The 13866-nt window shown below is 35.2% G+C and overlaps 4 protein-coding genes across 4 annotated transcripts; 3 read left to right on the top strand and 1 right to left on the bottom strand.

Annotated features, from left to right (window-relative positions):
- The first annotated feature begins 572 nt into the window (after positions 1 to 572).
- Positions 573 to 2594, top strand: LOC133035528 (uncharacterized). The gene has a single exon (XM_061111370.1). The coding sequence runs from the start codon at positions 573 to 575 to the stop codon at positions 2592 to 2594; it is 2022 nt and encodes a 673-aa protein (XP_060967353.1).
- A 647-nt stretch (positions 2595 to 3241) lies between these two features.
- Positions 3242 to 4887, top strand: LOC133035527 (putative disease resistance protein RGA4). Its single transcript, XM_061111368.1, has 2 exons — positions 3242 to 4063; positions 4768 to 4887. The coding sequence occupies exons 1-2, from the start codon at positions 3242 to 3244 to the stop codon at positions 4885 to 4887; spliced, it is 942 nt and encodes a 313-aa protein (XP_060967351.1).
- Positions 4888 to 6987: 2100 nt separating this feature from the next.
- Positions 6988 to 9297, top strand: LOC133035526 (putative disease resistance protein RGA4). Its single transcript, XM_061111367.1, has one exon. The coding sequence runs from the start codon at positions 6988 to 6990 to the stop codon at positions 9295 to 9297; it is 2310 nt and encodes a 769-aa protein (XP_060967350.1).
- Positions 9298 to 10369: 1072 nt separating this feature from the next.
- Positions 10370 to 13537, bottom strand: LOC115709980 (putative disease resistance protein RGA4). Its single transcript, XM_061111425.1, has one exon. It carries the CDS (start codon positions 13507 to 13509, stop codon positions 10375 to 10377), a length of 3135 nt encoding a protein of 1044 aa, XP_060967408.1. The 5' UTR covers positions 13510 to 13537; the 3' UTR covers positions 10370 to 10374.
- Between the last annotated feature and the right edge of the window lie 329 nt (positions 13538 to 13866).

The raw sequence follows: 13866 nt of genomic DNA, 5'->3' as shown, positions 1-13866 counted from the left end.
CACCAAACACATATACATAATACATGTACATGTACAGTTGACTTTACGAAAAAAACACGTGTACAGTTGTACACAAAGTAAATAAAAATGAAATAATAGTAATATTGGCCAATAATATATACACAAGAACATATAAAATTTTGTTCTTAGTACGTATAAGCATAAAAAAAAAAATTGGTCTTTTTTAATTATTTGATAGATTAAGTTAGTCTAAACAAACCATGCAAATAGGACAAACATCCACTTATAAAGAAAAATATTTGAAAAAAATAAAAAAAATACTCAACTAATTATCAAATCTCTTTCTTGCTTATGTATGAAAAAATTGATCATTTTGTTGGAATGTTCAATAAAAAATATTTAATCTCAAACGTAAACTCAAGTGGAAGATTTGATTAAATAGTTGACTTTCTAAGCCTTATTAGTTTGGCCTAAACACATTAAGATTTGATTCCAGTCTTTCAGGTAATCATATTTTTGAATATGAACATTTCTTTTGTACTTCTTGTTACAGTATGTAACTCATATGATATGAACTAATTTAATAAAAGGGTTATTGCAGATATAAGATAATGGGAGATGAACAATCACAATCACAAAGCTTGGGAGATGAGCTATGGGATTCATGGAATCTTCGGGCTTGTCTTATAATAAGCCTCTCCCTACAATTCTTTCTGTTGTTTGCAGCTTCATTGAGGAAAATATGCAAATCCAACTTCATACACTTGTTCATATGGCTTGCCTACACCCTATCAAATTGGATTGCTGCTTATGGTCTTGGTCAAACTGTCAGAAAGCCAACTAGAAATCTCCTTGATCCAAACAAAAGTGGAGACCTTTACATGTTTTGGGCACAGTTTCTTTTGTTGCATCTTGCTGGTCCTGATAGTATTACAACTTTTTCAACTGGGGATAGTGGAGTCTGCTTAAAGTCACTCACTGGACTCATTTCTCAAGTTTTGGCAACTATTTATAGCTTCATTCTCGTTGCAATTTCTAGAAAGGATAAGCTATGGTTCCCAACAATCCTAGTGTTTGGGGTTGGACTTATCAAGTCATGGGAGAGGGTTATAGCTCTGCTCAATGCAGGGTTTGATCAATTTGGAGAAACTCTTTTACCAAAACCAGATCCAGGTTGTGACTATGAAGAGGCTGTCTCAACTTACTCAGCAACAAGGGGTGTACAAGTTGAAATGGAACCAGAAAAAAAGATAGCCTCACATTATAACAATGAGCAAGAAATTTTGCTAGGCTGTGATGAGAAAATAGATGAGTTGAAAGTACTAAAATCTGCACATTATTTCTTTGAGAAGTTTAAGATACTCTTTACTGGCTCATTTTTGAGCTACCAAACTCGAGAAACAAGCCGCGATTATTTTCTTCGGTGTAGAAATTCAACTGTTGCTTTTAGATTGATTGAGTATGAACTCAGCTTCTTGCATGATCTTATGCACACCAAAATGTCTGTGTTACAGAACATGTTTGGATACATTCTTAGGATTGTTTGTTTCTCCTCTGTTTCGGTTGCATCTGTGTTGTTTCTCTTAACAGATAAACGCGGATATACTGGGTTTGATGTTGGACTTACTGAAGCTTTGCTCTTGGGAACCATTCTCTTTGATGTCATCTCTATAATTATGCTCCTATTTTCTGAATGGGGCATCCTTAGAATCTCATTGGTTAGATATCTTACTCCATCATGTATTTGGAGAAGAAAGAGATGGTCAAGGTCAGTTTTCCAATACAACATGCTCAACTACAGCTCATCGAACTGGTTTACACAACTGGTCTATAAAGTTTCTAGATTTTTGTTGACATTAACAGGATCCGTTGAAAAAATGAGAGCAATGATGTCTTCCTCCTTAGTGACTGTCACCAAAGAAAAGGAAGACTTCATTTTCAACAAGCTTAAGATGTTATCTTCAAAAGTAAAGGATTTAAAAGTTGCTAAAGAAGCTTGTTCACAAAGAGGCCTTTTGGCCCTTTTGCAGCATAGTAGAAGCTATTCTAAACTTGAATGGAGTATTAGAGAATTCCAATATTTGGAGAGCCTTCTTCTATGGCACTTAGCTACTGAGCTTTGCTATCATAATCTTAGTGAGGAAGAGCAGAAGAGAAATGAGTATGTTGGTATTTCTCAGCTTCTCTCAAATTACATGTTTTATCAACTTGTTGTCCAGCCTACTTTGCTATCCCAAGAAATGGGAAATTTCTGCATAGTACTACAAGACACTCAGGCAGAGACAAGAAAGTTTTTTAAGAAACACTCGATTTCAAATCATAAGGAAGCTTGTGAAAAGTTGAGGCTAGTAAAAACGCCATACAGAGCGGCTGTTGTGAAGGGAACCAAGAGCAAATCTCTGTTGTTTGATGCGTGCATTCTCTCGAAAGAGCTTCGAAATCTGGAGGAGCAGCAGTGGGAGTTGATGGCTCAAGTGTGGGTTGAGTTGATGTCTTATGCGGCCATTAATTGCAGCCCGGCCACACATGCGCAGCAGCCTAGTAAAGGCGGGGAGCTTTTGAGTTTTACTTGGTTACTCATGTATCATTTGGGTTTAGGAACACAATTTTCTGACCAGGTACCACATGGTTAAGGAAGGCATGTTACTCAAAATTTGCTAGTTTTAATTACTGCTCTTGTATTCTATCAATTAGATGTGTATTGTTTTCTTATGTTTTGAATGAATATTATTAATCATTTAAGCTTTCACTTGTTTAAAACGTTCTCCAAGTTCTTTTAAATTTCTTTTACACTATATTACAAATTTCTTTAACAATAAGTAAATAATGAAATATTTGTATGAAAATTTCAGCCACTAACAACATTTCCAAACCGAACAATTTTAATCTAGGTGTTTGCTATTAATTTTAATATTAAATTTAGTTTGATTGCTTTTAAATTAATATTATCTTAGTGTAAACTCAACAATTTAATTAGACTTGAATCAGTCTAACTACAGTTAACCAATCTAATTCAATTACCAAACACCATATTTTAATGTCTTTATTAATTATTGTTGACTTATCCTTTTCATAAATTACATATATAATATAGGGAAACTGTGTTTGTTTTCGTCGTATTTGCATGATTCATGTGTATTTATTCTCAAAATAATATGTTTTTATTAGTTTTTTTTTTTGGGTCTATTTTAGTAATAATTCGTTCAGTTTGCATGGATTATTGTGCTTAACTAAAAAAACCAAAGTTTTACTAAAGAGAAAAAAAGTACCAATCACTCTGATGGCGGAAGGAAACCTTGTGGGCGTTGTTGATCGGATTCAACGATTGTTGGAGTGTTTAGATTTGAAGGATATTACAGAAAAACAGAGACTTGATGAGATTAAGAAAGATTTCTCAATGCTACGAGGTTCATTTGATGATGCAGAGTTGAAGAAGAAGCTTTATAGTGATAAGTTACTATTAAAAGATTCACTTGCTGATGTTGATGACTTACTCACAAAAATGTTGGCACTCACTTGGAGAACACGCCACGTGTCAGCACCCAAAAAGCTAATCATGATGATGAAGATGATGATGAATACCACCACTGCTTTCTTCAACTCAATCTCTTCCAAAATGGACAACGCCATGCAAATCGTGAGACAGCTACAAAACTCATCGGTTCCAGAGGCAGAGGCAGAGGCAGAGGAAGAGCAGAGAGGAAATGTTGGTGGAGAAATTATAGTTGTGGGAAGGGATCATCACCTAGCACAAATCACAGAAAAGTTGTTGAAGAAGGATGATGATGATGTTGAAGACAAGAATTTAATGGTGATTCCAATTGTGGGTATTGGAGGAGTAGGCAAAACAATAATTGCTATGCTCATTTGTGATGACCAAAGGGTAAAATCACATTTTGATCTTACAATTTGGGTGTCTCTTGGTGTTGCCTTTGATGTAAAAGCCATTATGAAACAAATTATTTCATTTATAACACATAATTACCCAACTATCTCTGATTTTAAGGAATTGCAAGCTCTTGTTTTTTCAGAAATAAGGCGAAAGCGATTTCTCCTTGTTCTTGATGATGTCCCGCCCAATGTTGATGAACAATCATGGAAGGTACTGTTACATATTTGACTCAAATTAATTTTAATTAATTTATGTGTCAAATATTTTTGTTAGCCAAATTTTGAAAAATCTTATTATTATTATGAAAAAGCTTTGGAATGTCTTGGTGCCCAAGTTTTTTTATTCTAGGTGGGACATAAAAATACCATGAGAATCAGGGACGGACCCATTAAGAGTGATGGGGGGCTATAGCCCCTACGAACAAAAATATTGTCTTTTAAAAAATTAAATGTAAATTTTTTAATTTAATAATTATAGGCCAAAATAGTAGAAAAGCCCCCATTAAATTAGATAAATTTAGTAAGAGTGATTATAATGTAGCTATAAATATTTTTTTATGATAAATAAGCCCCCATAAAATAAAAATCCTAGGTCCGTCACTGATGAGAATTATGGGGGTTCTATCTCAAAACGAATTGGTGATGAGTAGAGTAGTCCATGTTCTTATATGTATGGTTCAATACTTTACAATTTATTCCATGTGGGACAATATTCATAATACTATGGTGTTCTTGTATGTGTGTGAGAGAGAGAGGAGTGTGTGGTCAGTGGGTGTGTGAAAAAAGAGTGAGTGTGAGTGTAGTGTAATCAGAGTAAGGAAGAAGTAAATTGAGATAGTGTATACTGAGTAAAATTTATTTATTTCACTTTTTTATTATTTTGCTGCGCTTAAAGTTTATTATTTTTCCGAACAGGTGCTAACAAGTGAGATACTATCAGTTGGTACAAATGGAAGTAGAATTATTGTAACTACTCGTCATACAAAGGTTGCAGAGATTACTGGTAAAAACCAACTATATCACTTAGAGGAGTGATTCGATGTGGTTGGGCGGAGGGTGCGAGCTTGGTGGTGCGAAGGTGAACTGGTGCGATCTTTGGTGATCCGAATGGTGGGTTGTGACTGAGGTTGAGTAGTATGCGGATGGGAGTGGTCTGTGCAGGGGTGAATGGTGCGGCTGGGTTCGAGCTTGGAGAGTAACTGGGGTGAAGCAATGGTGGACGGCTAGGGTTCTGCTTGCTGAAAATGATGGGCTGATTTGGGGCTTTCTTCTTCTTGTTTTTTTTTTTTTTTTTTGTTTTGTTTTTTTTGTTTTTTTTTTCATATATTAAAAAGACATTTATTACTATATTATACTTATATAATACATAGCAAGAGAAGGTTAATTGAAAGTTCATACTCATATACTTTGTGAGCTAATTCCCCCACCCCAAACTTACAACCCAACATTGTCCCCAATGTGGCTAAAAATATGACCTTGAATTAGCTCGCCACAAGTTACACTCACCGCACTCACCCCAAACTTAATGTGAAACTTGGCTCTTGACAAGTGAGTAATTAAGTTAGGACATATGTGGAAATGCAAATTAAGATTGGCGTTATAATTTCGTATTCAAAACTAAGTACAAACAACAACAACCAAGAGAAAAATAGAGAAGATTATCAAGAAAGGGTAAAAGAAAATTCAAACACTAGGCATTAGGGGTGTTCAATAAAATTTACAAACCGCCCAACCCGAATAAACGGCCCAAACCAAACCGAATAAACCGATAAAAAATACAACCCGAAATAATACAATAAAAATCCAAACCGCCCAATGAATATATTGGGTGGTTTACAAATTATTCTAAACCGCCCAATTAACCCGAATAAACCGAATTAAACCGATTTATATATTTTTTTTATAAAAGTTATATATTATATCACATAAATTACATTTATTAGTTAAACTATTTTGTATTTAAAGTTTAAACATTTTAGTGTTTAACTTAAACTTAGACTTTATAGTTAATAGTTTTTATTGTATTTGGATATTGAAGTTAAAGTTTAAAATCTCTACCATATTTTATTACTTTTTTTATTCAATTATTTTATGTTTACTCAATTATATTTATCTTATATTAAGGTTTTTAAAATTAATTTAAACTATAATATTTTTTAACTTGAAATATAAATAATATATTTTTATTTTTTAAAAAATCTAATTATTTGAATAGTAGAAACTAACAATAATAATTATAAAAAAAAAGTGAAGAACGGTTTGGACGGGTTAACCCGACCAAACCGACGAAATCATTGGGCGGGTTGAACTTTCTCTAATTTTTGATTGGGCGGGTTATGGTTAAATATTTGCAACCCGATATTTATATTGGGTTGATAAAAATATGCTATAACCCGACTAAACCGACCGACGTACACCCCTACTAGGCATGGTCCCCTCTTCTTTCTTCTTCGTGTACTTGCTGCTGCCCAAAAACTCCTGCTGAAAATTGCAGCTGCTCAAGTACTCCAAATTGATGAAGATGACTCCCCACGTACTTGCTTCTTTCCTTTTCTTTTTCATGTTGGGTTTTTAGGGTACCAACCTCCTCACCCAAAATAGAAGCCCAACTTTTCCACTTTGGCCCACTAGGGTGAGACTCCTTTCTTCCATGTCAGCTAGCTGATGCAATTTGAGTGATTGGACCGAAATTGATGAGGTGGATGAGTGAAATTCGTGATTCTACGTCACTGCCAGGATGCTGAATTCACTTCAGCATTGCTTTAGCACCGCTTCAGCAATCAACCCAGTTCCAGCTTGTATTCTTTTTTCCTTCCTTGCTTCTTTCTCTTTTACCTGTCAATTTAGTTCCTCATTTTTCAACAAAATAAGCACAGTTAATTGGAAAAACACACCCAACAATATCAATATTTACAAAACTTAAAGGTTAGATTACTAAATAGAAAATAACATTAAAACTAATTAAAGTTAAGCAAAATAGACACATTTTCATTACTCTCCTCACAATATTCTAGTTTAAAAGCATAAAAATTAACTCTATAACATAGAGTTATCAAGGAGCTACATGAAAAGGAAGCTTGGTTACTATTCCAAAAAGTGGCTGTGAGAGAAGAAGAAGAACTAACTGACCCGGAAATGACTGAGATTGGACAAGGAATTGCAAAAAGATGCCGCGGAATCCCTTTCCTCATAACAGCAATAGGAAGCTTATTGCGTATTAAGAAAACAAAACAAGAGTGGAAATCGTTTTTCCATGAGTTTTCAATGATAATAGAGACTGAAAATAATGCTTTGGCAATTCTTCAGTTGAGCTATGATCATTTACCATTTGCTTTGAAAGATTGTTTTGCTTATTGTGCAATTTTCCCAAAAGATTATGAGATTGATGTAGACACACTCATAACTTTGTGGATGTCACAGGGGTTTATTGTTATTACAGAGTCAGATCAAGATCAGGACAATAATGAACAACAAGATCTTGAGAGATTGGGTTATAAGTATTTTGTTGATTTACATGGAAGATGTTTCTTTCATGAAATTGAGCAAGATGAGTTGGGTTACATAAAAAAATGCAGAATGCCTAACTTAATGCATGATCTTGCTAAGCAAATAGCTGGGAAAGCTTATGCTACTTTAATCTTAAAGGAAGATAGCATTGATGATGCAACACTTGTTCGACATGTATCATTTGATTTTCATTTAGATTCATCATGGCAGATTTCAATCCCATCTTCGGACTTGAAAAGGATTCGAAGTCTGTTTTTGCCTTGGCAATATCAGCGGGCAATTGAAGGCGGATCAAGTCAGTCTATTTGTGATGTAATTCCAAAATTCGAGTGGCTTCGAATGTTGGATTTGCATAACACAGGCATCAAGAAATTACCTGATTCTATTAGTGAGTTGAAGCTTTTGTGTTATTTGGATCTGTCTCAAAATGGTGATATCAAGGCATTGCCAAAGTCTATTTGTGGGCTATATTTTCTGCAGACTTTGAAACTCAACCATTGCAGTAATCTTCAAACACTTCCCAGAGGCATTACGAGGTTATTTAATCTGAGACATCTCGAAAACAAGTCATGTCATTGTTTAACTCAGATGCCAAGAGGACTAAGTCAACTATCAAATCTTCGAACATTGTCAGAATTCGGGCTGAGTAAGGACAACCCCTCAAAGCCAAAAGGAAAGCTCGACGAACTAAGTTGTCTAAACTACTTGAGAGGAGAGATCAAAATAAAAAATTTGAGAAATCCCAAAGATGATAAGACAGCAGCAGCAAACATGAAAGGGAAAAAAGATGTTTTATCTTTGATTTTGATTTGGGATATTAACTCTTCTGTTAATGAAGCTGATTGTGAAGAAGCACTAGAAGATCTTGAGCCACATCCAAACTTGAGAGAGCTGTCAATATCTACTTATGGTGGTAGCAAGTTTTCGAGTTGGCTTCCATTGCTTAAAAATCTAGTGAAATTATCAATATCGAGATGCAACAGATGCCATTGCCTACCGCGGCTGGATCAGTTGACTAATCTTCAAGTATTGGTAGTAGATGAGTTGATGAATCTGGAATACATTATGGATGAAACATCAACAAAAACAACATTGTTTTCAACCTTGAAAGAGCTGAGGCTTACTAATTTGCCAAAACTAAAGGGATGGTGTAAAGATAATTCATGTGAAAATGCTACATTTAGTTGTCTTTCTAGATTGGTGGTTGAGGATTGTCCTTGTCTCATTTCCATGCCTCTGTTTCCATGTTTAGAAGAATTACTAGTGCTCAAAAACACAAGTTGGAAGCCATTCAAACGAACTGTGACAACAGCAACAGAAGAGAAAAGAGCTCTAACATCTCAATTGGAAGTGTCATCATCATCACCATCTAGTACTCTCACCAAGAGCAAGTCGCGGAGAAGCCCTCGCCGAACAAAGTCATTAAATATGAAACCAAAATCACCTTCTTTTAAAAAAGTTTCTCGACCAAAACCAGTTTCTTCCACAGTTGCTCTTGACTCCACATTGAAGACACCAGTTCCAGCTCCACAGAATATTTCATCAACAGCAATAGTCACTCCTCTCTCGAAATTGAGGACACTACATATCATTGACATGCCCAATTCTGATCCAAATATGTGGAAGTCCCTTCACAGCCTCCGCTCTGTGACATTGGATAATGTTGCTGACATAAATGATTATCTTAAAGGAGGGCTTAGACAAGTAACCAGCCTGCAACAACTCCATATTTTGCGCTGTTATAATTTAGTGGAAATCGAAAGTTGGATCGATGACTTCAAAACTCTCAGCAAAATTTCAATCAAATTATGTCCCCAGTTAAGAATACCACATGATAGAATTGATCTCATCACTTCCTCAAATGTGAAGGTTGAGCACTGCCCTCGAGTTACTCACATTGAAAGAGTACTTCAAGATCAGTTACACATGGTAGTTTGATTAATTCACATTTTTCTCATTTTCTTTTAATTTTTTATTTACAACTATGTTTTTGCTTATTAAGGTGAGACAGCCTGGAGTAATGGAGAAGCTTCTCCTGCTAGAGAGAAATAGATGTCTGAGTTTGTATTACTATAGTCTATAGCCTCCTTGTACTGTAAATTCTAGTATTCATTGTTTTCTAATAATAAAATTGAGAACTCATATCATATAATTTTTATAAATAATACTTATTCTTGAGATTATGGAATGCCTTATTGCAGCTTCTAACATCATTTATATAAATCCCTTATCAGACTTTTAGATTTTGGTTGTGTTGTGGGGTGGTTTGTAATTTTATTTCTGGTGACATTGTATATAGATTATGATTTCATAGTTTGAACAAATTCCTGATTACATTTCAAAAGTAGCTTCATACATGGAAATGATAACTAAATGAGTTGTTCTAGTATAAAAGGGTGGACTTAATTACCAAGGGGAAAAAGCATCATAAAATAATCATATGCTGAAAAAACCCCAAGGCACTATCCATACATTCATTCATCAAACCATGAAATCATAATACAATAATGTCATCAGAAATAAAAAAACACAAACCAAACAAAACCACACAACACAATAATGACATTATTACAAACTCAACAGAAGGCTCTCTACACAAACCTCATACTACCAAAAAAGCAAACATAAAGATATTACTAAACAACCAATGAGAGAATCCAAGAAAGAATCATGTGAAGCAAGAACACCAACCGAGGAATTCCTCCTGAAAATATATGAGGAAAAAAAAATTAAACATCACTATTAGAAATCAGTTGAAGATAAATGAAGCTATAAGCATGTTTCAACAACACTAAATGAAGTTATAAGAATGAGTATTTTCCATGTTTGCCAATTGAAGTTTCTGGTATTCTTTAGCAAACAATCTGTAATATTTGTGGTAAGTTTTTTCTTTAAAGTTAAACTTCAAATAAAATTTAAAAGAGATCATATAACTGATGCTAACAGAGGCATTCCAAAATGTGAAAGAACAATCTAATAAGTAACATTGTGTACCTGAGTGAGTGAGTGAGTGGATCATTTGTCATAAATCCTACCCAAACACAGATTTTTGATCAAACAAATCTTTTCCCAATCTGCACCAATATCCTTTTCGCATCTCCTTAATAACTTGTCACACTCTTCAATCTGTAGTGTCTCTAGAAGTTTAAGCTCCCGAATCGATTCAGGTAGCGATTTCAAATTAGGACACAAGCAAATCATGAGTTTGCTTAAATTATGGAGTTTGCCTATCCATTCAGGGATTTCCTCAGTACCACAGCGCCAGAGTTGGAATTCTTTCAAGCTGACTACATGTTGAAGCCCCTCAGGAAGACTCACCAAGTTTGGAAGACAATCAAATCTCAAGAATTCTAAGCTTTTTAAAGTTCTCCACTCAATTTCATTACCATAGAAGTTTTCAATGCCTACAATCCGGAGAGCCTTCAAGTTGGAGAGTGGTGGAGATGATGATGAGGACGACGAGGATGATGCTTCTTGGGGTGCAGTTTTCTTGTTTAAGGTGAGTTGAAATGGCTTCCAGCAAGTTGAGTCTAGAGCTAGACCTTCCTCCAGAGTTGGGAATAGAGGAATGGAAGTCAGTTTGGGACAATCTTCAATAACCAATTTGGAAAGACAAGGGAATGAAGGCAACACATTAACATTCATGACTTCATTTCTCCACCAACTCTGTAGCTTAGGCAGTTCTGTGAGCCATAGTTCTTTCAGGGAAGGAAAGAAGGGTGTGGCTACTGAAGAAGCATTCTTATTCTTCGAAATATATTCGAGTTTGATAAGTTCATCCAATACAAGTACCTTAAGATTCCACAACTCTTCAAGTGCTGGTAGGCTTCTGCAGTTAACACATTTGCGCAATGAAAGTTTGACCAAATTGTTTGGACAGTTAGCAGAGAATAAGATGTTTCCCCTAAAACCAAGCAGAGTCAATTCTTCAAGAGCTAACAACAACTCACTCTGTAGTGGCGTTTTGTGCTCATCGGTCTCAGGAGCATTACTTCCCCATTCCAAAGACAATGATTGAACCCCTGACACCACATTCAAATACCTGCTCATATCAAACTTTTCATGCCCCAAATTTTGGATATCAACCTCTTTGGTAAATGTATTAAATCCAATATTCGGAGAGGTGCCCTGATCACTTACTTCAAGTTGAGATAATATCTGAAGATTGGGCAGTTGATGAATGCCTCGAGGAAGACTAGTCAAATTGTAGCAGCCATCAATCTCAAGATGCCTGAGATTGATCAGATTCTCAAACCCTCTTCTTGGCAACCTCTTAAGCCCATAACATGATGAGAGTTTCAAAGTCTGCAAGTTTAGAAGCTTGGTGATTGAATGAGGCAGTTGGGTTATATTCTCATTTTGAGAAAGATCAAAATACTTCAAAAGCTTCAACTCTTTAATAGAAGATGGTACTCTGCTTATCCCCAAACCATGCATATCTAGTGTCCGTATAAATTCAAATCTAGACACTACAGCATGAACAAGTTGATTACCTCGTGTCATATCATGTTCAAATGGCACAACAATCGATCGTACATTACATTCACGAAATCCTAGAAATTTGGGCTCACCCCATAATTGGTAAGTTGGACGATCCGTTGGTAGATTGATGAAGTCATTATCAATCGAGAAATGGTAACGTGGACTCTGCGTTGATACAACCCTTGCAAGATCATGCATGGAATGATGTATGTGAAATTTGATGACCCTTTCTCTTATTGCGTCGAGTTGAGATGCTTGGAAGAAACCTCTTGCGAGTAATTCCATAACATAATCATAACCAGCATCCTCTAGAGATTGAGATTGAGATTGATCAATAAAGCCTTGTGACATCCACAACTTTACAACTGTTTCTACATCATACTCGTGATAACGGAATGGGAATAAGGTACAGTAAGCGAAACAATGTTTTAAAGGTGAAGGGAGATGCTTGTAACACAGTTTCGAAAGTTCATAATCGAAAAACATAAAGCTGTTTATGGTCTTTAACTCATTTTCATAGAATGATAGCCACTCTTCTTCTGAACTACTTGATTTTGTTCTTAAAAGGCTTCCTAACATCTTTATAACAACAGGGTTTCCTTGGCACAATTTTACAATCTTCTTTCCCACTTGTATTTGGTAAGAACTTTCTTCTTTTTCTTCTTCTTTAAAAGCCAATGTTCTAAATAAATCCCAAGACATTTTTTCCGAAAGCATGCCTATCATATACGGTGGCAAGGTGCCTGCAACTCTACCAACAGTCTCAACATATTGGGTGGTTACAATTATTTTGCTTCCTTTTCCACCAACATCGAAAATCTTTCTTAGCATATCCCATTCGAGACAGTCTGCAGTCCAAAGGCCATCCAATACAATAAGGTACAACTTTCCTTTCAAAGCCTTTGCAACTTGGCTTGACACAGCTCCAAATTCAAGATTCTTAACGACTCGGTGGTTAGTTTCAAATATTTCAAGTATAGCTCTCAAATTTGTAATACCATTATGGATGTTTTCACCATAACTTAACCAAATTCTTAAGTTGAAATGAACTCTCACCATCTCATCATCGAACAACTCTTTCGCAAGCTTGGTGTTTTCACTTTCTTCTTCGCCAACTATGGGAAGAACTTCAACATTGATAGGCTGATGATTTGTATTCGGGTTCAACAAAATCTCTCTGAGTCTTGCTTTGTCGCCTCTAAAAAGGTCTTCTTCTTTGAGTAGTGCAGCATGTTTGTCTGGTTTCATGGTACCAACTTGTGTCTCACTAAGCTTTTCAAGATTGAAATCTCTTCCCTCAACAGCAAGTTTCTCTAGTCTCCTTCTAACTCTATTGATCTCCTCATTAAACATCTTGTTGGGAATATGTGTATGTGATGAGATGAAACAATTACTAATAAACTGATGATTCGACCACTCAATCATATCTACCAAGTTCTCTGCATCACACAGTGCATCTTCAAGCTCATTCATCCAATGACAGAATCGAATGTCGTAGTCCTTCTGCAAACACTTGTTCTTTGCATGAAGAAGTACAAGAGCATGCTCTTCAATGATCTCCTTTAGCCCCATCAACATTTCATTCTCTACAATATGCTCTTCTTCAGAACTCAGCAATTTCAGGATCCGACCAGCAACAACGGTGAGATTAAATTTTGCTGCAGCCATTGATATTAGTTTTGGAGAAAATAGTACTTGAGTTGAGATTATGTGATCCCTTGGATTGGATTTACTTCAACCATATTAATTAGTAAAGTAATTTGCGCATAAACTAGCTTTAATTTTTATATACTTAACTTAACTCTCTTGTTTATATTTTTTGTGGCAAAACTCTTTTATGTTTCGTTTTTTGTTTTACAAATTTGAGACGTCAATTAGATATAATCGTTAAATACCAACTGAATTACTACTGTATTAGTTTCGAGATTTTACTATCACATATACATAGGTATATACAGTAGTTATTTAGTTGATATTTAATGATGAAATCTAATTAATGGCTCAAATTTACAAATAAAATAAAAT

The sequence above is a fragment of the Cannabis sativa genome, chromosome 3 (genome assembly GCF_029168945.1).
Source record: "Cannabis sativa cultivar Pink pepper isolate KNU-18-1 chromosome 3, ASM2916894v1, whole genome shotgun sequence".
Lineage (NCBI taxonomy): Eukaryota > Viridiplantae > Streptophyta > Magnoliopsida > Rosales > Cannabaceae > Cannabis > Cannabis sativa.
Note: the sequence above shows the minus strand (reverse complement) of the source record. Positions and strands in the feature narration are given on the sequence as shown.

Excerpts from the sequence above, each read along its gene's own strand:
- LOC133035528 (XM_061111370.1), top strand. The coding sequence starts at position 573 with ATGGGAGATGAACAATCACAATCACAAAGCTTGGGAGATGAGCTATGG.
- LOC133035527 (XM_061111368.1), top strand. The coding sequence starts at position 3,242 with ATGGCGGAAGGAAACCTTGTGGGCGTTGTTGATCGGATTCAACGATTG. Across the intron at positions 4,064-4,767 it reads TTGATGAACAATCATGGAAG|GTGCTAACAAGTGAGATACT; the intron begins GTACTGTTACAT and ends TTTTCCGAACAG.
- LOC133035526 (XM_061111367.1), top strand. The coding sequence starts at position 6,988 with ATGACTGAGATTGGACAAGGAATTGCAAAAAGATGCCGCGGAATCCCT.
- LOC115709980 (XM_061111425.1), bottom strand. The coding sequence starts at position 13,509 with ATGGCTGCAGCAAAATTTAATCTCACCGTTGTTGCTGGTCGGATCCTG.